The sequence below is a fragment of the Apostichopus japonicus genome, chromosome 16 (assembly GCF_037975245.1).
Source record: "Apostichopus japonicus isolate 1M-3 chromosome 16, ASM3797524v1, whole genome shotgun sequence".
Taxonomy (NCBI): domain Eukaryota; kingdom Metazoa; phylum Echinodermata; class Holothuroidea; order Aspidochirotida; family Stichopodidae; genus Apostichopus; species Apostichopus japonicus.
Window position 1 is genome coordinate 239,167 of NC_092576.1, and position 24,149 is coordinate 263,315.

General features: G+C 38.1%; 2 protein-coding genes across 2 annotated transcripts in view; one reads left to right on the top strand and one right to left on the bottom strand.

Moving 5' to 3' along the window:
* Positions 1–24,149, top strand: part of LOC139983340 (alpha-2,8-sialyltransferase 8B-like) — a 217,621-nt gene that overhangs the window by 17,961 nt on the left and 175,511 nt on the right. The window lies entirely within an intron of this gene.
* Positions 9,894–22,876, bottom strand: LOC139983342 (alpha-2,8-sialyltransferase 8B-like). Its single transcript, XM_071996866.1, has 3 exons — positions 22,478–22,876; positions 17,877–18,455; positions 9,894–14,047 (listed from the first exon to the last, which is right to left on the bottom strand). The coding sequence occupies exons 1-3, from the start codon at positions 22,693–22,695 to the stop codon at positions 13,786–13,788; spliced, it is 1,059 nt and encodes a 352-aa protein (XP_071852967.1). The 5' UTR covers positions 22,696–22,876; the 3' UTR covers positions 9,894–13,785.

Below are 24,149 nucleotides of genomic sequence, written 5' to 3' on the forward strand. Positions count from 1 at the left end.
AAAAATCTTCCAAGCCAAATAAAGCTGTTCCTATGAACATGTTTTAGCCATTTAAATTTTCTCACAAATGTCCTCACCACCACATTTCCTATCCACAGTACATGTAACCTTAAAGTATATCTGGGTATAATGAACCAAATATGTGGACTGATTCCTCGTTTGAATACACAGATAAAAAAGCAAACGCCATGAGTACAGGGATATTTTGTAAAAAGAAAAGTGGTTTCACATTCAAAGTTACCGTTCAACTTATTTGGGTAATAACAAATTAAGGATAAAACTTCACATAACATAACATTTTGTTATTAGATAGATATAGGCTCTGTTGCTGTTATAATTAATTAATACCTTATTGTGACAGTTTGTCTATGATATCACACATTAGGACGTCACATAAACACTGTCCCTAAAGGTGAACTTCACTTAGGGGGACATCACTTTAAATTCACTCGACTTTATTAGCATATCGAACCCGAGTAGTATTTTTCCTTGTGATTTAATAGAAAACTGTTTGAATAAAACAGGTCTTAATGAAAACGAATCTACATATATGCTGTGGATTAAACTTGTACAAACGCTACATTAATTTTTGGTAATGATATCCGTTTATTTGCCTTCGGGGTTAATGGAGAGTTAAACTGTTGAAGTGGAAGCCATCCGACGTGTTAGTTGTAATCAATAAGCCTTTGCGGGTTTCATTTGTGGACGCTTAAGCATCGTAAAAAAACGTGCCGATTATTAATTATTATTATTATCATATAATTTGCCCCGTTAACCTTCACACTAAATCTTCAAAGTCGTGTTGTCTCCGTATAGAAGTTCTCAACAGTTAAACTCTACCCATCACTGGCAGACAGATTGGCCATTCATAGATATAGTCCCTCTGATGAATTGGTATAATCCAGGCAATCCGTGACACTCATTGGTGGAGATAGAGACAGACACCCTTAGAGTCTATGTACGCAGGACTGTGCTTATAACTGTGTGGTGTACCCGGTATTGGGCTTAAATGGCCTGTGCTGATAGTAAAGATACCATTCAATGCACCACATATAGGCTAACATTCCTGAAAATGTGTCACTGTTTTCTTGTATTGTTCTCGCTATTTACTAATCGGAGCGCTCTACTAGACAAGCCCCCTGGATATTTTTGAATACTTCCTTGCACAATTTTTATTGTTGTTGATATGTTTTGTCACTTAGTTAACTTCTCTGTATTTATATTGTGACTAAACAAATTAACGAATAAATGAATGAATGTAAATGAGGTTATGGCTATGTATATTTAATTCTTAGGTGTTTTGAGATGAAAATACATTTAACATAAGGCCCAGTACAAAGTTTATATTTCTAGTGAATGAGAAACAATACCTTACCTATATATATGCAGGGCCTTTTAAAGCAATTTTTAGTTTGGTGGGTAGGAGGGGGGGGGGGTTCCCAAAAGGGATCGTCACGACATTTTCTATGTGGACTGCCACCTTCGGTTGGAGCGTAACGTGTCAAAAATATTTTTGCCAAAAATATCAGCAAAGTTGCCGAAAATGGCACTTCCCAGGCCTCCAATAACCACATATAAAAGCACGCTCGGCCATCCTGGTGGTAGCCGTGGCTTGTCATTGCTGAGAGGAGGGGGTGGGGAATGATTGTAAAGTCTGTGTTATCGGTATTTAGATCAGTTTTCATTTAAATATGATCGGTGATTCCCAGTCAAACAGACAAGAAACTTGGGCATTATTGTCGATTCTATAATGTCAATGAAGCCACACATATGAAATTGTCATTCGATTACCTTACTTGTACATTTGGTATATCGTTAATATTCGCAAATATTTCAATCGTGAAGCCATTGAGAATATTGTCCATGCCTTTATTACTTCATGACGATATTGGAAACGTTCTTTTCTAGGGTCTACCTCAAAATCAAATTACTCGACTTAAACGCTTTCAAAATACCGCTGCACGGATTGTTACATGTTCTAAATAGATTTTGTGCTTCTCTGATGTTGTGCGGCCCCCTAGTTAGTATGTTAAACAGTCCCTGTCTATATCGCAAAAACAGGATATCTCCCATCACAAACTAGAGACCAAACATGCTGTTCTCCCTCTAAGGCGTATTCCACTTGGTGGACATGTGATGGAGAAAACAAGTATCAGTTTCGTAAATGACCCTTTAAAACAATTGAATATTTTATCTGGTATATAGTTCTACATTCGCGTGCAATCCGAGTCTGAATCTGAGAGAAATATCAATATGTAAGTCAATAATATCGGTATATTAGTATTATTATCTATGTTAGAAATTTCAACACACTATACTGGACTTAACCATTCATCTAGCTCATTTTTGTGTGGGGCCCTCTAAAATGTCTGGCGAGCATTCGCCATCACTGAAATGTCTGGCAATAGGCATTCGTAATACCTGGAAATATGTCAAACATTTTCCAGTTTGTTCCATCATTGTCACCGTAACTCTTGAACTGATCTGGCTTATATATATTATTTTTTTTGGGGGGGGGGTTGGAGCCATGTGGGTTGTCTGGACATAACTGAAATTGACTCGCAGTGGTCAGTCATGATACCTGAGACTAGAAAGAACATTTTCAGTAGGCTTTTTTTTCAGGTGAACTCACGGGCTGATTTAGCCCAACTTTTGAGGCCCATCCTTGTGACCCTCCTGACCTCACCCACCAGAATGTGCCCGACAAACTTCATTCCAAATATGGGCATGCATAAGGAACATTGCTATAAACATGAAAATTGGTTAACTTTCCAGCCAGGCTGACCCCTCTGTGCTCCCTCCCGTTTTATAAAGTGGTCTCAAAATGCCTCTATTGACATCATGTTTATACCACATGTACTTACATGCTTTCATTCATGCTATTGAAAATCCAAGCCACAAAGAACAAATTTTGTTTGATAACAATTCATAAGATGTTTAATTTATGCTTTTCGGCACGTTTCCTGAGGCAGAACACTCGGGCGGATTGATAAAAACTCTATATGGAGTATGCCACCTTTAACATGTCAACAGAAACGAAGCTCTTGCTCAAACAGTAACATCGAAGGCATCGAAATGTAACCAGTGCTAAAAACATTTGATTTGCTTCTTTAAAGTAGTCATGAAACGAACATTTCAACGTCCAATCTTTGAAGATCCATCTCAGAAATGTTCTCTAGAACATATACTAACCATTCCGCCAATAAAAAACTTGATTTTTCTAGTCGAAAATTGATAATTAATTTACCTTCTTCGGGGCTTGAAAAGTTCATTCGAACAAAAATGTTCCTAATCTCATGACGTCATTTGACGTCATGTTAGGAACTCCATTTGCTTTCCCTTTTTCATCCGAACATATATACACGTACGTTCACATTTGACAAGTGTACATACTACACACACAAAAATCGATAACAAGTCAAATCAAATCTTAATTTCCCGTGGAATGGCAGATTTAGAACCAAATGCGGCAACCGAAGTTCAAAGTGATTTCGTTCTTCACCAGGCAGTGAAATTGGGCTAGAATTAGAGTGTCCTTTCTAATATTCGAAGCAGAGAGTGAATGTCATGATCATGCCAATATTGAGCCGAACGTTGAGGGTGGACCTGAATTGTTACTGTTAGGCATAGAACCGTTGCAGTTCGAGCCTGTGAAACGAGCCGAAATTGAAGCTCCACAACATATCGAAGAAGAAAACCGTTCGGAACGATTGCAAGGAACAAACAACGTGGATAGAAGTTTGTAACGTTTTTTTTTTTTTAAATCCAACCCATTCTGTGCAAGTGTCGTTGGAATTTGCGGAACTGGCTAAACCGTTTTGTGCATTGTGTTACGGTGTATAGGCTAAGTATTGTACTACCCCGGTGCTGCTTTAAGAGTACATCATAAATGTACCAAATACTGAAAGTTTGACTCGGGGATGTAAACTGCATTGTGCAACCATGTTAGGTAGACATATGTGTATTTTTATACTCATTATTAGGCTATTATTTAGGCCTGGGTTTTTCAAATCAATTGTATGAAACTGTAAAGAATGCTTCATGAAACATGGAAGGTATAAATTCACAACAAATGTAACCAGAACTGTACATTGTATCCAGGGGCGCACTGGGCGCCTTAAAACCGGCCCGGGCATTTTTCACCTAGACCGGCCCATTATTCATTAATATGTTACCTACTAGTGATCGTCGTCATGGGGGAGGGGTCTAAAAATTGAGATTTTTTTGGAAGTTAAGGAATGCCTAGATGCAAAATGGTGCTATATTTTTCAATTTTGTAGGTTACAATAATCCTTTACAAAAGACCCAAAAATAATATCTAGAAGCAACACTTGAATAAACTGATGAAAGTTAAAAACGTAAACAAAACTAGGCAAAAATATGTTTCAGACTGGATTTTAATTAGTTTTTCAAGCAGTTTGTGAAAACTTGCTGGAAAAATTAAAAAAAACCTAAATAAAATCCACTAAAATATAAATTTTCAATAACACGAGTCCATGTCATGTCTACGAGAGAAGGAGCCTACGCAGTTCACTGCTTCTGGCATCCACACCATCAATGATATTTTTAGTGTCAAGTTTGGCCAAGATCTTTTTTTCCACCTGAACGCCTCAAGATGTTCTTGTGTCATTGTACTTCTTCAAACGGTTTTTGAGTCTCTTCAATGCAGAGAAAGAATGTTCACATGCCACTTGTGACACGGGTAGCGTTACCAGCAGCTTGCAAGCATGCTCAATGCTCTTGCAAGCATCGGTGAAAAGGTTCAACTTGAGGTGGCACCTTGTAGCAGCAGAGACCGTGGACAGTCTTTACATGACTGATTCTCACACTTAAAATATATAACTCTACACAGCCCGTCTGTTTTCTATTAACTACTGTGAAAACGCGCTGTAAGTTTTACCAGGCTCCCCAGCCCACCGGCCCATCGAGCCACCGCACCACCGGGCATTGCCCAAATGCCCGTGTGGCCAGTCCGCCACTGATTGTATCCATGTTTTTTTGTTATTGCGGACATCATAGGCTCACATTAATACATTTGAACTTTAAAAAAACAAAAAAAAAACAGGCAGTACATATTAATCGCCTACCGTCAACTGGTTCAATGGTGCTGGGGATTCCTAGCAAGACACGTCAGGGTTGTGCTATCATAATGTACAATCCAAAGGATCAGAAGTGAGCTTCCAGTTTCCCAGTACACTGGATTCAAGTTGCCAGGAGAAAACTCAGTTGCATAGGAAGCCTTGGTTCAGAAATCCCTCCAGAAACATCTTTTCTATTGCACGATTGTGTTGGATTATCAATCCGTCAGGGTTCCCTCAGTGTTGATATATTGAAATTCAAGACTTTTAATTTAAGGATAAAATGGTCATTTTCCAGACATAACATCAACAATGAAAAGAAAAGGCATGCTTGAAGCATTTGGACATATGTATTGACGTGACCGTGATATCATGTAATATGTGCATAAGTGCATAAGTGTACAAGGATTTCCTTTTTTTAGGAAGATTTACCTCCCAGACATGTTTGCTTTGGTACCTTTTGTCTGGAAGCCAAAATATCTATATCTCCAATGATATTTGACAGAAAGTCATAATAAAGACTGCATATATGTAGGATATTGTTTCTCATTTACTAGTATTCATAAACTTTTGTATTGGGTCTTATGTAAATGTATTTTCATACCAAATAACCTAAGAAATAATTACAAATGGTCAGAATCTCAATTTCAGGAATGTTAGCCTATATATAATTTGTAGTGAATGGTATCCATAAGATCAGTATATGCCATTTGTTAGGCCCAATACAGGGCATAAAACGGAGTGATACTCAGTCCTGTGCACATAGGCTAAGAGGGTGTCTGTCTCTAGCTCCACCAACGAATGCCATGGATTGCCTGGAATATACATATTTATCGGGGGAATATATTCGGTGACGGGTAGAATAAAGTTGTTGAGAACTTCTATAAGGACTTAGAGACAACATAACTTTGAAGATTTAGTGTGTAAGTTAATGGAACAATTGTATAATAATAAAAGTAATAATAGTTAATATAATCGGTAGTTTTTTTTTACAACGCTTAAGCGACCACAAACGTAAGAAGAACCCACAAGGGCTTATGGATTACATTTAACACGTCGAGTGGCTTCCAATTCCACAGTTAAACTCAAATTTGGAATCTTTTTCAATGTTTTTTCATTTCAGATGGTAAAACCGTAGATTGCTCTTGGATGAAAAACCCACCTTACTATGACCCAGCAGTGCGATTTTTCCCCAAACAGGTTTGCAATTACGGAGTTTTCAGCCAATCGGATTGCTGGTGACGTCAGCATCGATAATGACCATCGCTGGATGTTAGAAGACATACATACACAGAAACAGAAGAATGATAAGGTTCATAGGTCATAAAATGTCAACACATGAATGAGTTCATTGACGTCACTGAAACATGGTGCCTAAGCTAAACATTTTTGTTGTTTATTGACTTGTTACTCTTAGTAAGGGCTACCAGACAATACTTTTGATTCTAGTTACGGGGTTCCCTTCCAAACGCACTAACTTTACTTTGATGCTTTGATCATTGCTAATGACACATTCGCTACATTCCATTGGGTAGTGTTCACGTCAGGGCCGGATTTAGACATGTGGAGGCCCGTGGGCAACCTTCAGTGGTGGAAGCCCCCCCCCCCTCCAGTGATCGCCGTCCTGGGGGAGGTGTGTAAGGGGAGGGGTATTGGATTTTTTCCAATAATTAAGGGTTCTTGGATGCGAAATGGTGCAGTATTTTGTGATTTCTGAAGTAAATTTTGTGATTTCTGAAGAATTTTCATTATAGGCCTGTTTGCCTGCAAAATTCTCAGTACAAGTAAAAAGGTTGCTACAACCTCTCTCACTCTCAGTACGAACGAGCAATCATGATCAATCATATAAATATGGATATAATACTTACAGTACGTATATTTACAGACCAGGCAGTTTTCGAGACTTGACCCTTGCAAAATCTTGGATTATAAGAGGATGTGGAGCATTTTCTTTCATAATCCGACGTCAAAAATGACTAAAGTTATCTAGAAATTGGGTTCTGGAGAAAGGGGGTGTTGTCCCATTTCCAAGAATTTGATCGGCCTGCATATGCTAATTATCCCGGAAAACCGAAAAAACTCAAACCCAGGGCCTAAACTTGCTTTTAGCTGGACTGGACTAACATGATTCATGACGAACATGTTAATGCCAATTGCCAACTGCCCAGACGCGCACGGGCCTGTGTATGTGTGTGTAGAGGGGGTGTGAAGACAGTTGTTTCATCATTGCACATGAAAAGAATCAATTAGCAATACCTGTCTGACACCTAGCGGGAGGTGATGACAGGCGCACTGTCAGGGTGTACTGAAATGTTTCAACCAAAACCATTAACCTAGTTCTAAAGAAAATAGTCGTTGAGATTGATGACTTTGGATATTAGGTCAATCATGTTTGTCTGCCGACGTGTGATTTGCAATAACGGGAAAACAACCACTTAGCTGTTTCTACCATTCACAAAGAGATACAATTAAAATTGAATATGACTTCAAGCGTATGCATGGCGTAAGCCGCGCGCAATATTTTTGATTGATAACATTTGTCAGCCTACATTAAATTTTTTTTCTTCAAATTTCCCCTTATATATATATATATTTTTTTCATGAAGTATGTGGAGGCCCCTTGTTGTGGAGGCCCGTGGGCAGCTGCCCACGTTGCCCATTGGTAAATCCGGCCCTGGTTCACGTTAACCAAGATTCGTGAGCCGTTCTATTGTAATATGATTTCGTTCCGTGGAATGGGTACACTAAAATCAACTTCACAACGTGAGTTTACGAGTCTTGAATGAATAAACGCAGCAACAAAACATGACAGTAGCAATAATTTGAATTGGTACAATACGTGAGTCAATTGTGCGCCTCTAGTTAGTCTGGACGTTCCTGTCTAACATTTGGAAAATGGTACGCGAATAATGACGGCTTAATTTACACAACCATTCTGTTGAATTATGTGTATCTCCATTGGGGTAAATCATATATAAAGGAAACCATTGAATAAACACCGTGCACGTAGGACTAAACATTTTGGTAACTGCAAAGTGAAGGTTTCAATGATGACGTCACTTTTTCGACCAATCATGAGCGACTATTTACACATAATTGCAAACCTGTTTGGAGGAAAAATTCGCGATCCGGTAGACTATCGAACCCGGAACCTCCCGGATTGCGTAGCCTCATTGCTTCAAATTCAACCGCCTTTATCCACTCGGCAACAGCACCGGAACAACTTATATGGAATAAATTCTAACTACATTAAGGTTCATTATAGCCAGTGGCGTAGCCAGGATTTTTTCGGTGGGGGGGGGGGGGCGCTGGGGGGGCTTGGCCATTTCCTGGGAGGGCGTCTTGTTACTATCTAGGCGGAGCGCCACCATGAGTTGGCGCGCAGCGTACAACAATTTTTTAGCTAAAAAGGCCTCCTAAATCGTTGGAAATGACACTTCCCAGGCCTTGTAAGCTGCTGTAAAGTTTTCTCAACATCCTTTATTTTGAGATCCCATGTCTTGATATGGTCATCAAATAGTTTAGTGAAATAGAAAGAAAAACAGTCTGGTAAATACCATGACATATCTTTTGTGAGTTTGACACCGGCATTGACTTTTTTCGAAAAATCTGCAAATTGCGTGTGGAAAATAAGGAAAGATTGACTGGGCTTTGAGGCAAGTATACCGTAACATACTGAAATGACCGAACTATATGTAAAACTGACATCAAAGATTGCGTCTGAAATATTATTAGGGTGATAGACTGATTGGCCGTTATAGTTCTCAACGATAGTATTGTCTTGCAAATTTGTTTTTTTGTGAAAACCCGATTGAAAATGTAACAGAGTATCGAGGCAATGACGCGAGCAATGATGTGAGAAACCTGTATGATGTCAGCATTTTTTTTACCTTTTAACATCTTCTATGGCATTCCAGTACCTGGAAACTACCTTTCTATAAGGGTATAGTATAGCTCACTAGCTTGTTTGATCAGTTAATGTGCACTGGTTACGTGATCCTGGTTGGCTGTTTGTATTAGTATTTATTCAGGCGCGTATAGAGAGGGATTTTCGAAAGGAGGGGCGTACCTGTAGGCAAATTATCAGAGCCGTAGATTCGGCATTGGAAACTATCTAAGCGTAGCGCCACCATGAGTTGGCGCGAAGCGCATCAGAAACATTTGGCCGAAAATGTCTCCCAGATCGCTGGAAATGGCATTTCCCAGGCATTGCAAGTTTCATCTAAGCATTTTCTATTTTGAAAATACTAGCGATATCATAAAAACGGACACAAAAATATTCTCAAAGGGGGGGGGGAGGTCTCCCCCTTCGCCCCCCGACTACGCGCCTGTATTTATTAGAGCAGGAATTATATAATTCGACGGTCGTTAACATGTGTTTTCAGTACAGTACGACTACTGTAGATGTCTTCTCGGCCTATGCGCTATGTCACGTCAGGTTTTTTCAGCAACTATATCCTACTGCCGGTCCGTGGTCGAAGGGTCGTTCATGGTTGGTCATCATGGAGATTCGAGACCACTCAGACCAATGATATATTTTTCGCACATTTTTTTTTCGACACCCAAAATCCCAGTGGGGGCGACTGGGGGGCGACAAGCTTTCATGGGGGCTATCGCCCCCCACGCCCCCCCCCCCGTAGCTACGCCACTGATAATAGCAATGAATGGTCTGTAAGGTTAAGTGCATAATGCGTAACTTAACGTATTATATGTGTATAAAGAGGGAAATTTAAGGATAGACATAGTTGTATAGGATATTGAGGGGGAGTTAAGTTAATATCGTACCATTGTTCCGGGCGTTTTACCGATAACCGCAGTAGGATCTCAAAGGTGATCATCCTCTGACACAAAAAGAACAATGTAGGTAAGAGAACTCGACAATTCGGATCGGTAAGTTTGAGACAATGGTTATATTCATCTGTACTGTTATTTCAAGTTACCCACAACCAGTTATAAAATACAGATAACAGCATACATCTTCAGAAATCATAACATTTTCAATTCACCTTACTATTATTAAATAACCATTTTTGCTCTTATTGTTATCATTTGTAAAAAAGGAATCAATAATGTTATAAAACCAATAACTTTTTTTGTATAATTTGACATAAAACAATTTAACCACATTTGTTGGATGAAAGCTTGCTTGGTTTTGAACAAGGATGACAAGTTTTGAACTTGAAGCACCGTTATTTAATTAAGATTGCTAATTCTATAAGGCTGTTCAACAAGTTTACAGTGTATATTATAGATAATGACGCAGCCCTAGTATATCCAAGAGATTTTTTAATTTTTTAAAGAGTCACCAAAGAAAGAGCCTGGGCACACGCCACCATAGAAATAAAACAATTACAAAATTACAAATTACTGAGTAAACATGACGGTCTTACGGTAAGAGAGGTATCGCCGCCACAAGTCCGCTTGAAAGAGAATAAATACAACACGTGATTTCGGATAAAAGGTGATGAACGATCGTATGTGTACTATATGTATCAAATCAATATACATCACCTGAGCAAAAAGGCCGAGACGACTATCCACGAGATGAACCATCGTATGTGTACTATATGTATCTAAACAATATACATCACCTTAGCAAAAAGGCCGAGACGACTATCCAAGAGATGAACGATCGTCTCTGTACTATATGTATCTAATCAATAAACATCACCTTAGCAAAAAGGCCAAGACGACTATCCACGAGATGAACGATCGTCTGTGTACTATATGTATCAAATCAATATACATCACCTTAGCAAAAAGTCCGAGACGACTATCCACGAGATGAACGATCGTCTGTGTACTATATGTATCAAATCAATATACATCACCTGAGCAAAAAGGCCGAGACGACTATCCACGAGATGAACCATCGTATGTGTACTATATGTATCAAATCAATAAACATCACCTTAGCAAAAAGGCCAAGACGACTATCCACGAGATCAACGATCGTCTCTGTACTATATGTATCTAAACAATATACATCACCTTAGCAAAAAGGCCAAGACGACTATCCAAGAGATGAACGATCGTATGTGTACTATATGTATCTAATCAATAAACATCACCTTAGCAAAAAGGCCAAGACGACTATCCACGAGATGAACGATCGTCTGTGTACTATATGTATCAAATCCATATACATCACCTTAGCAAAAAGGCCGAGACGACTATCCACGAGATGAACCATCGTATGTGTACTATATGTATCAAATCAATAAACATCACCTTAGCAAAAAGGCCGAGACGACTATCCACGAGATGAACGATCGTCTGTGTACTATACTTTTTTTAAGGAAAAGTCGCCCAGGAAAGGACCTGGGCACGAAAACCAAACTACCGAACGACTTAAACGCTTCGAACCCAAGTCCCCTTGCATCGGGACTGTGACTGTGTGATCATCGTCAGGGTGCATCACCATTCTCCTCGAAAGGGAACATATACTACACATGATCTTAGCCAAAATGCCTATAGTGTGCTAAATGTACTATATGTATCTAATCTTTACACATCACCTGAGCGTAAAGGTCGAGACGACTATCCAAGAGATACTATCAGATAAATGTCGCCCCAAAATGGATTCATCAGATACAATCGCAGTCTGAGTCCCCTTACATTGAGACAGTGAACTTGTGCTCATAATGATATTATGTCAAATGTGTACCACGGATTCACTGCACATGATCATAGCCGGAAGGTCGACGAGACTTTTTAGTTAAGACTCACTACAGATGTATGGATCGATCCTGCGTACCACCCACAGGTATTACTTGTCAACTTGTCAAGTAGTGTGCAATGCACACACTTTCCACATGTGGAACAGGTTGATCCAAATTAGCATTTTATATATATATATATATATATATATAGAATATGATATCTATATATGCATTGGCTGTTTTACTTCCAATCACTCACTTAATTAATTTGTGTATCTCATTCGAGATCCAGCCATTCTCTATATCCATCACATTTGTTTGAATAGAGTAGCATCAATATGTTTTTCATTGTTACTTAGTTGTATAACTTAAATATTTAATCATGAAAACCATAATATATCTCGATTTTGTGCCGCCTTTAATAATTAAATACCGCAAAATGTCAGCATGATTAGTTTCTGTTACACTTAAACTGTATGCCACTGTATACATTGAAAAGGCTTTTCACGTTAAAAACTTATGTTACAAAGGGACAAGGGCGCCTTTTTGTTTTGAAAATTGGTGGGGACGTGACTATCTAAGCGGAGCGCGACCATGGGTTCGCGCGGAGCGTACCAGAATTTTTTTTTTTTTGACAGATGTACCCCCCAGATTGCCGGAAATTGCATTTCCCAGACACAATTATGATCAAAAATGGGTCATTCATTTTAATATTTCACGGTTTTAAATGTTTCATGAAAAATAGTAATTACAAAAATACAAGAATAAGAGTTACTGATGATAAATTTATAAAATACAAACATCATAATAAGCCGATATAAAACAAGAAATTAGTCCATCTTCACCTTCCTTCACCGCCCTTTGGGCAGTAGGGCGTGGGGTCCCATTAATATGTGCTGGGAGCTACACGCAAGTTGACGCAACAACAACAACAATGGAATACACAAACAAGACTGAAAAGGGAGTCCTGCATGCCCTCCTGGTTCGACCGCTGGGTTCTGCATTAGCTCCCAGACAAACAGATAACAACAAATAAACAAAGCAGATGAAAAAGAATATTGTGCTGGAGAAAGGCGAACAGGGTCAAGAAGAGGTATGATGAGCAGCATCAGTCATTGGGTGCAAAATCAGCCAGTGGAAGGGGAGGAAGTGGCAAGTGTGAACTTAGGAAAACCAGTACGAAAGTGAATAAATATCGTGTTTACACGCTACTTTTATCTAAAAGTTTAGAGACCAGGTAGGGGTGGCTATCCTACCATAAGGACTTCCATTTAACGTCCTCGTCTGAGGGACCACGCGGCTACACGCAGCATTTTGGAAACTTTTTTTTCCAATTTTTTTTTAACTGTTAATTCCAGCGTTGTCAAACCACCCCTATCCATTTATATAGTCAAACTTTTTGTATTTGAGACGTGCAATAAATGTTTGCTAGCTCATGGACTACATACGGGGGACCCATTCAACCCAAGACTATCAGTAATCGGTAGCGACGTAAGGACAGCGACGTTTGAGTTCGATCTCTCCTACACTGTGTCAATGGGCTGAAGTTAGCAACGCAATTTCAACAAAGGCTGGTGTTGTTTTTGGCTGCTGGAGACATGGTTGAAGTTAGCACCACCGGGTAGCATACATCAATGAAACAAGCAACTTGTAAGGCTGCCAATTAACGTATCAGACTTGTTTCCATCTTTTACACTCGCTCATTCATTAGTTTTGTTGCTTATTTTGATAACGCCTAATAGGTACTTGAGATCTTTACGACTAACGCGGTATAGCAGGATATCATGGATAGTCGGACTTCCAAAATTCACTCAAAAGATGGTGGGGACATGGTATATCATGTCCCCACCTCTGAAATTTTTGGTGGGGACGCGTCCCCGTTTCCCTGCGGGAAACGGCGCCCCTGCGGGAAACGGCGCCCCTGCAAAGGGAACAATTATGTAGAAGTGAATAATAATATATACAATTATCACAAATCAGGCAAAAGGGTTTTTATTTATTTTAATTTTCTATCTGGTAGATTTTAAAATCTCGGAATAATTATTTCATGATTCGCAAGGATCAATGACAAGTCTGATGGTTCCTTTCTTATGAAGAGATTGCAGAAATTTATGTTCGTTGTCAAAGTTATGGACAGGGGTGCTAAAATTGACTAGTCTCGGATCATAGTAATGATGTAACACTGGTGCGCCCTGTGGGTCCTTTTCATAAGGATAGAATCCATATAGAGTAATTTCTTCACAAAAGGTTTCAGCAGCCATCAGCATTATAAGTCCAGATGAAGGGTAAGTCTTCATTTTCCATCTTCTAAAGTTAGGAAATAAGAGATAAGAAATGGTTTAACCAAAACGAATAGCAAATAACTGAAATACATCCACGTTGAAGTAACCTACAGACTGAATTCATTGGGAAAGCAGTTACTTTTAAAAGATTATCTGGGTACGTTGAGATTTGAGACCCGGACAGTGCAAATGAAACTTCAGATAATCGGGTTTCCCAACGTCAAGTTTGGTTAACTATCGTAATGCCCAATGCATAATACACATGTTTTTTAATGTTATAAACTAATACACAGTACTTTACAGTGCCTCGGCATATACCTCTCTGTATTAACAATCATGTATATGGTTGGATGTAAAACCACTAACAAAGAGGAGCATTCTTTTCAACAACAAAGAAACGACCTTCCCTTTATGTTGTTCATTTGGTCCTTGATGTGTGTTACTGAATTCAAATGTTCATCGCGGAAAAGGCAACGTGAGTGGTTCGGTATCGATTGGTACTGACATGATCGATATTTTCTTGGTGCTTCACATATGCCTCGTACCAATTTGTCTAGTTTGCGAGTAAAAAACAAGCAACAAAAACCTTTATGTGGATATTATATGTAATATGATATGGATCCATATTAAGAAAGTGACTAATCCCTTACAATTCACACTGAAAGGTAAATTCAGGCGGTTGTAGTACTCTGCTCAATAAACTGCTATGATCTGTCTGTATCATAAGGCCAGAATTACATTATCATATAACATTTTATATGACGAGATATAAATAACTCAAATTTTGGGTAATTTTTGTGAATGCAGCTAACACTTGATTGAGTCTTGCTGTCGATGTAATTGAGCTGCAAGCATTATTATTTGTGTTCCCAATGCTATTGTGATACATTTTCCACCAAGACGAAAACCGAAATGTATGAAACATCGTCAGGTATACAAGCATTCCATTTGATGTCTTAATCAACGAAAGACTGTACTATAAGGGGGTATGATGCCATCACGGACCACCTTTTTTAGTCACTTACTGGACTAACATTGGTGGGGGGGGGGGGGGAGTTGAGTAATTACTCCAAATGGGTAACACTCTATCATACTTCGAGTTATAGTGACACGATGTTGATGTGGAGTTTTTAAGAAACAATAACAAATGTGAATGTCATTGCTTTATGTATTTTAATTAAGTGTGTTACTACCTAATCTTTAGGAAATATCAGCAGCTAGTGCTTTATTCAACATCAGCATATGATAACATTGAATGCGTAGTATTAGACTGATGTGTCTTTTTTCAATGGTAACAATACTCACTATTAGAAACTTAAGCCTCAAATGTTTCTTATTGTTTGTCAGCAAAGTAGTGTAGTACGTGAAAACGTTCTTTGTTCTAATAAGTCAAAAATCATCGAATTCTTTGTCAATGGGGTAATTCTCTCAACGTCACAAAGCTGACAGACTTCTCATGTTCGGTGCATGGAAGGCTTTGCGAAAATACAGATAACTCATTGAGGACTTGTTTTTGCTTCTAAGCAGTCTACAACATGCTGTAAGTCATATGGCAAGATAATGCCAATCACTTTCCTATTGCCAGGAACAATTACAGAAACTAAATACACCAAAATGCAAGATCATACATCTCTCAGCGACTCAATGTTTCACGTCAGGCTTCTATAGCTGGAGTATTCCTCAATCATAAGATATCGAGCGATTGCTAAGTTTCATGCCATTATAGATTTGATCGTTATTAGATATTGCGCAAGCACCAAAGAAGTGAATTGTATGTTACATCACACCGACCTTTTACAATATGTTGTTTACATTTGTTTTCGCATGAGATCGTCTATGCGAGGAGCAATACCATTTGTATACAACATTGTAAACATTTTATAACCAGCATAACCTTGAAGTGTGTATTAGTCATATATACATGGCGTGATCCAGCTGTGAGGTCAGTATAGAAAAACAAATTCTATACTGTATGCATGATTTCAAAATTACAATGGCAGATAAGAGTAAAACTCCCACGCAACTAAATTCCACGACGTCTGTTCGCTTAAAATGGTAACAGAGCAATTGTATGGATTGAAAGCAGACTGAGATGCTTACAATTTGGTATTTTTACACCATTGTATGGCTACAACGTAACCTTGTAAGTTAGTCAACAAGTTCGAGTTCTCGTGAATATGCTTACTGAAGAAGAAGAACAAAGTAAAAAGCAGTGAGAAAAATGTAATTAATAAGCAATCTAGTCCAGTGAACTAATTCAGCCGATTCACACAGAGATTACAGTAACTAATGTAAATCTGAAAGTTTTGTAAATACTCGATTGTGCTGACAAGTCTGATAAATCGTAGCATGTACTATAGGGTTTACAGTAAGAACTGACGATATTTGTAATTCCAGCAAATCCCAACAACTGGATTTTTTGAATTACACATATCCTTACTGTAATCCTAATAGCACATGCTACCGATTTATAGCGCGATCCAGTTTTTACTGTGGTACAAAATCTTAAGATTTACAGTAGTAACTGTGTTCTCTGTGTGTATCGGATGACTAACTCTACCTCCAGCTCCTCAACAGTTTGATCAATATTCCCCAGTTGAGTACAGTTTATGATATCATAGAAGACTAGTAAAAGTTGTTTCAGAGAGTTTAGAAACCCTTTCGGAATTTTCAAAAACTTTCGGAAAGGGTCATTTAATGCCATTATTATACCTTTTTTTTCTGTCATTGTTGTAAGTTATGAAGTACTGAAAATACATACCGTAATCAATCCATCTTGTACGGGAAATGTTCTCTGTTTCAAGTTTGCTTTATTTTAAATTGTAATTTAATGCCTGGTTATTGGATTTGTGGTTAAATGTTTCAGTTCCGAATGTCATGTTAATCATATCCCATTTAAAAGCATAACATTAATTGCCATATCAACCGCCGTTAATTGTAGTTTCATAATATCATGCAATATTGAGGGTATCTTGGAGGACGGTATACAATAGCTAGTTGATAGATGGAATGTCTCTACCAAAGTTCCGATTAGACCGCTTTCAATGCCACTTGATTGACTCGTGAAAATCAAATTTTTCACCACAGAGAAAAAAGCGTTCTTACCAAAGAACATAAACCCTCTCTATTAAAGTGAAGCACAAAGCGTTGTGCGTTCAGGACATACCGACGGGGTGATTATTCTTACACTCAACTACACATAGTTCCTTTTACAGAGTTATTAATGTATCAGCAAACTTATGAGAGTACACATGGTTGACTTGATCGCTTAAGCTACGAATATTGGTTATGGGAAATTCGAGACCTTTTGTAAGGACAAACATAATTTTGTTGAGCAGGAGTGACAGAATCCCCTACAACCCCCCCCCCCCCCCAACCCGCTAGTAGTGATGGCCCTGTGTTGTGCAACAATGAAGGGTTACACTGTATCCTTATACAATACATAACAAGACACGTTTACCGGCAACCACGAACTTAACTATCATATCCCCACCTTATATCACGCACCGTCATGTGTTTTGAACACACCCCGAAGTCTTTTACATATATGAACGCTTTTTCAGATCACGTTGTTAATAAAGATTTCACATGTGTCCAAAACAATATCAAGTGTATAATTTCGAGCCACCGCAATGAACTGGAAAACCTTGAAGGTTACTGTTTACATAATACAACATTAAATGAAGAAATACACTCAGGTTTCAATACCTTACCACCTTTCCCAACAATGACAGAGGCAACATATTGTCACAATTCGAGCATTCATGCTGAAACCTTGCAATATAGGCTGAGTCTGTCATAAATACACTTTTGAATACCATGAAAACTGAGACATCATAAGCGTGTATACTTACTTCTTAGCTAAACCGCCAGCGGTCTTGTAGCTGAACGCAAACCTGGTATTTAAGTTCTTCTTCTTAACGTATCCAGCTATATCATGAAGTTGTTTCGAAAATGGACTCCCATGTGGCAATCCTTTTGCAAACCAAAGAATACTATCATTTAACGATCGAAGATTATCCATTATAGCGTCATAGACCGTACCGTTATCAGGAAAAATGGTATCGTTGAATATTTTAGTTGTCATCTCAACGTTGATCATCATTAGCGTGGTCTTGTTGCCTACGTCATCATCGAAGCCTTCTGTTTCCGCCATATTCGCCCTCATGACGTAATTATGCTTGTTAATCTCATTGCCGCATTTACTCTTTAAGAGTATTCCACTATTTCCTACTATTGCACATTTCGGCTGCGTTGTCAATGTTTCGAACGATGAGTCTATTTCGTTAATGGGACACTGTTTTCTTTTACTAGAAAACCCCTCTTCTTTGCTCTTCCATTTGCCAAAGGTTTGTTCGAATAACATTTGTTTTGGCTCAGCGTTTTTATAGACGAAAATAGTGATATCCGTAGAAAAACAGGTTTGCATAGTTCTGAAAGATAGAGTCAGAGAAAAATAATTCTTCATTCAACGTAAAAAATGGTTTACATGAGGCTCAAATTAATATACAGAGTATTCGCAGTTTTTTGGTACCAGGCAACACAGGAAACCGAGAAATAAAACAAGATGTCGAAGTTGTACATGGAAAGACATTTCGAAAACATTTCGAAGACATGTTAAAAGCTCTTTCTTAAAGCCATAGAATATTCCACGTGGTTATACTGTGCAAACCTTTCTATGTTAACATCTTACAAGGCGATCAGTTTCATAAGTTTGCTGAATTGCGTTCAATATATATATATATATCTATCTATCTATATATATATATATATATATATATATATATATATATATATATATATATATAGGCCTATATATATATATATATATATATATATATATATATATATAGGCCTATATATATATATATATATATATATATAGGCCTATATATATAGGCCTATATATATATATACATGTATATATATATATATATCTACATATATCTATCTATCTATATATATATATATATATATATATATATATATATATACATATATATATATATCTACATAAAATAATACAAATAAACAGTTAATTGTCAACTTTTGGTCCCACCCCGTTACCTCCCCCCCCCCCCAACCCAAATAACTTATGTATGTACGAAAATGGATTGTGTTTTAACAGAGACGCTTCTTCTTAACTCAATGCATATTTACTGTTCGTCTACCAATTGCCATTGTAGCAAACTATCCCACCCATTTCAATCGTTCTGTGTAGTTTGGGTTTTGACAACAGTTTCCATTGTTAAAAAGTTACACCAACTATTTTCAATGATGTATGTCTCTGTTGAGTAAGTGACTATTGAATTGTGTCCTGGGGTCTACAATAGGAGCCGTGTCCCCATTCCCTTGGGAAAAATGTGTTTAATTATGGTAGCTCAGATGGAAACTGGTGCAATAGTTTGCTAAAAATTAACAAGATTTTGTATTTTTCAGGCCCTGAAATAGTACCAGACATTGTACAAAATGTTTCAAGATATCCAATAACATTTCCTTTTGGTGGAAAGTGCTCAAATGCAAACTGTGCAATACTTTGCAAAAAAAAAAGTAAACAAAAAATTGCACAGTTTAGACCCTGAATTAGTTCCAGAAATGTTACGGAATTTGTAAAGATATCCGATAAATTTCCTTTTTTTCTGAACATTTTATGACATGAAACTATTCTAACTCCACGGAAAATGTGGTATTTTCTACAACAATGGCTATTTGTCATAAAGCAACGATGTTCCCATCACTCGACAAGGGTGCAGTTCCTTGAATCGTTTGAAAAAGTCTGTCTTTGTGAATGGGACCATATGTACGTCCATGGGGATTACTGCTAAATTATCCAACTTTTCTGTTGACGTCGTAATCCGGAGCCAATCGTGAGTACGCCTCGCACATGAAAACGATATCCCTGCCTCTACTCTCTCTATTGGTTACACGAACAGAAACTTCAGTAGTTCTCCTTTATTCGTTGTACTATATATACACTCTAAAACAGGTGAGGAATATTTTCTGGGCAAATGCTCGGTTGTGGAAGTTTCAACAAAATTGGGCAAAATCACTGCTCTGATTGTTGACCAACTTATAGTGACAAAGAATTTAGTCAAAAGCTGTGCAAATTGAATAAATATACCCAACGTTTGGTAAGCGTCCCGCTAAATCGAAAGACACTGGCACTGGGGCGACGCGCACATCTGAGACGGAACAATGAACTTTTGTCCATACATATGTGTACGTATGTGTACATGCACAAACACCTTACGTTACGGTACGTATCGTTGCATAGCTCATACTTACATGCACGGTTGTGGATGAAATATAGAAGATGGGCAGGCCTATGGAAGAAATCCTACAAAACTTGGGGGGGGGGGGTTGAAGAGGTGATAGCCAGGTTTCAAGATAAGATAAAAGATAAGACTACTAAAGGGTAAACAAATGACGAATCTATATCATGTTCATATGAATATGATGTAATTTTGGGTATAAAAATGATAGCGTAAGGTTAGGTCGTAAAGCATAACGAGTAACGATACTAGTGTATTCAAACTTAACTTAATTAGGACATAGGTCCAAGTTTAGCCTAGCATATGGCTTAATTGTTACGGTAGCTGCAACGATTGGATCAAGAGTGTAATTTACGTAAATATGACTAATATGACTTATATTACTAACATAAGGCATTGGGAGCTAACTTGACGCCATATGACCGTGCATGGAATACATAATGTTCACATTTCTAGGCTTCATAGTAGTACTTTACTAGCCTACGTATACTAGTTAGCCTATGCTACTGGCAAATAGCACAGGCCTAAGGCTAGGCCTTACATTGTTATGAATCTGCTTTGCGGTAACGCATAACTGTATAACAGTAACGAGATAGTGAGCTAGGCCAATGTTGGTTAATTATAAGAACCGATGCATTAACGATGCAAAACTATCACGATAAATTCGGTTAGAGATTTTCCCTGCACCAGATGGATATTGTGCACAGCGTAATTGGCGATTTTTGTATTAGTGACGGGTGGACATTTTTAGTGCTGGGCGGGGCCGACAGGCATGGGCACCGTTCTGTAGACGGGGCACCGACGGCAAAACGCAACGGGCCTGATGGCACACCTTTTTTTCAGCTGTGGGTTAGGGCAAGCCCTGTATCAGTTATACCATTATGGCAATGCATTCACTATTGTGACAATTGTGCATGGTTGTGTTGATTAATTTTTGCGTCCACTGTCATTTAAATGAGAGGGGTGGTGGGAAGGGGGTCGAGCACTGGTCAACCAGTCGTAATAAAGAATACAATATGAATTATTTCTATGTTGATCTTTAGGCTCCTTCAAAATAATGTAAAGCTACAAACTGTTAGTATAGTGTTACCACTAAGGATACTGTACTGGTTAAAACAGAACAAAATTATATTGCCCAATATTTACAAAAACATGCACATGTGCTTATAATATAAGAAATCTCCTTTAAAACTGACGCCAAAGTTGAAATTTGAAAAAAAAAAAAGCTTTCATGGGGCACCATCCATCAAAATCCAGTCCTATAACAGTTGCTTGATTAAGTCGAATGATATGACTCCCAAAGTGTTCCAATCTCTGCTGCCCATGCTAAATTAATTAGGTTAATTGTTTTTCTTCTTCTTCTTTTTCAGCAGAAAATGGAATTGACATGACTGCATTGTCCTTGTTAGATGAAATAAGTATAGCAGAATCGATTCCAAAAATTGGACTGAGACTGACATTTTTAAAGGGGTGGCGAAAAAGAAATAATCTCTGAATATGGTATACACCTGTTTCAAATGCGTCAGGACTATTGAAGGAGGCAACAAGAAACTTGTTTCCCACCTCAAGCATGTACATGGCATTGCCAAATAAGCAGGGTGAACATTGTTTGCAGGCAAGGTAAATGTGTGCTAACGTTAACTACATTTTGTGGCTACAAGAAACATCTATTGACAAAGCCTTCTTCTCAGCAGGAGCCAGTCATAGGAGTTCCTCAATGTCATCACGAGGCAAGCAATAGGCCTGACATAGACTAAAGCGATGACAACGAAAATGGGAAGCTTCACCCAGCAGTGATGCAGATGCAGATGAAGAAGACTTGAAACTATTACTGATGCAGCAACTATATTGATTACTAGACGGAAATCATCATATTTACAGTATTATAGCTGATACAAAGAGACAGTTATCAGGATCTGTTGATACTTATGGTGATCTATGACTTCAATGATGCAAACATGAACCCCGAAAGGCATTAATCGCATCAGATTGAAAGTAGTTATCTTATTCTTAACTATTCGTTTTATTTGTACCATGCATTACATCTTGATAGTGTTATGTTCAAAGGTATTCATCAGAAAAATAAAAACAAAATCAGGCATAGTTTTCACGATCTTAGTTAGTCTCTAAACTAGACAACAAAGCAACGTATATAGCATATACATAAGAGAAATGCTGCTTACCTATCACATATGTTATCGCACATTTTACGTACATCAAACACACGATCCTTTGCTTTTTGTCTGTTGTCAACGTAAAGGTCAGTAACAACTTTTTCGATTTCAGCTGCCGTTTTAATCCTTGATGGTGTTCTCCAACTGCGCTGTAACAGCACAAATAACGTAAAAATGACAACAGAACATATCAAAGGAGCCCTAAGTTTTCTACAAAGTCTCTCCATATTTATTCGATATTTATATTACGATATTTAGTATGGTTCAGAGGTCTCCCTGCATACATCGCTTAAAATACCGGCAAATTCATATTTTAACGTGCGGCGTATTGGAGATTATGCTGTCGCTGAAATTGCATGAATATTCAGGAGACGACACCTTAGGACAGCCAATTGAGACAATTTCCGAATGACTGTACGAGAACCGTATATACCAGTCAATACTATATGAAACGGGTCACGGAATTACAATATACAAAACACAACCCAACTGTTCATGTATTAGATATCACATCTTAACAATACTAATAAACACCAAAGCAGTTTGGCAAAGTTTAATATTAAAATGCCGCTCTTTCAATAATGCAGAGTGCTTATTTAGCTAGTGCAAAGGAAAAGGGAAGGCCATGAAACCTACTTTAGGTACTACCTGCTGTCGGATTCAGATCGGCGTCTTAGATTCGCCTGGTTCCGTCCCATCGTTGGCTTCGCTATCATCCAGAAAAGTGGTTGTTCGTGGTCAGGGACTTTTTCAGGGAGCATTTAAGGCGACCAGTGCATTATGATAATAATTTCGTCAAATGTATCACTGTTCATATCAGGAACAGTTTGTCAAAACTAGCATAATATAGTATGTATGTATGAGTGGGAGGTCCGGGCTTGAATACCGGTGGAGGCTGGAATTTCTTTCACTGTTCTTGATTTTCCAACACACTACGATTATATCCATCCATCCGTCAACCCACCCATCCATCCATCCACCCACCAGGGACCAAACATTGGATTGATAACCATTCTTAACCAAAATGTGTTGACAAATAATATTGCTCTTAAAATAAATGTCGACAAACACGGCAGGTAAAGTTCAGGGATTTGACCCTGGTAAATTTATCGATGGTCAATCCATGCGTTGCTTCTAAAGTCATATTTACAACGGTATTAAAGAGTTTTACTTTATGTTGACCTCAAATAACCTTTGAACTCTATCAAGTTCAGTAGAGTTATTCTCTTTTCTACAGAATTATAATATGAAGTTCAACGACGTTGTCCTTGAGTTATCCCCTTTACCAGGTTTTCGGTCTGTGACATCTGCTGACCTCAAGTGACCTTTAATCTCTACAAATTTCATTAGGGTTATTGAACTTATTAGGAAAAACCCGCCCAATTGCTATCAAGTTCAGCAATGATGTAGTTTTGGTTATCATATTTACAAACAGTGTCACATGAGTAAACACAGGCGCCTTCACGACCGTATAGACTTCGTATGTCTCCGGCAAAGAACAAGGAAAAACACAAAACATCTAGGGCTGGTATAAATGTTTTCATAAATATCTCAAGTTATGAACAAAGTGTCGTCAAATGATTTCATATAATTTATTTTGTTTCTCTATAACAATAAACACATATCATTGGTGAAGTTGTATATAAGGTATAAGTGTGAAAAGACGTGTTATAAGAAACAT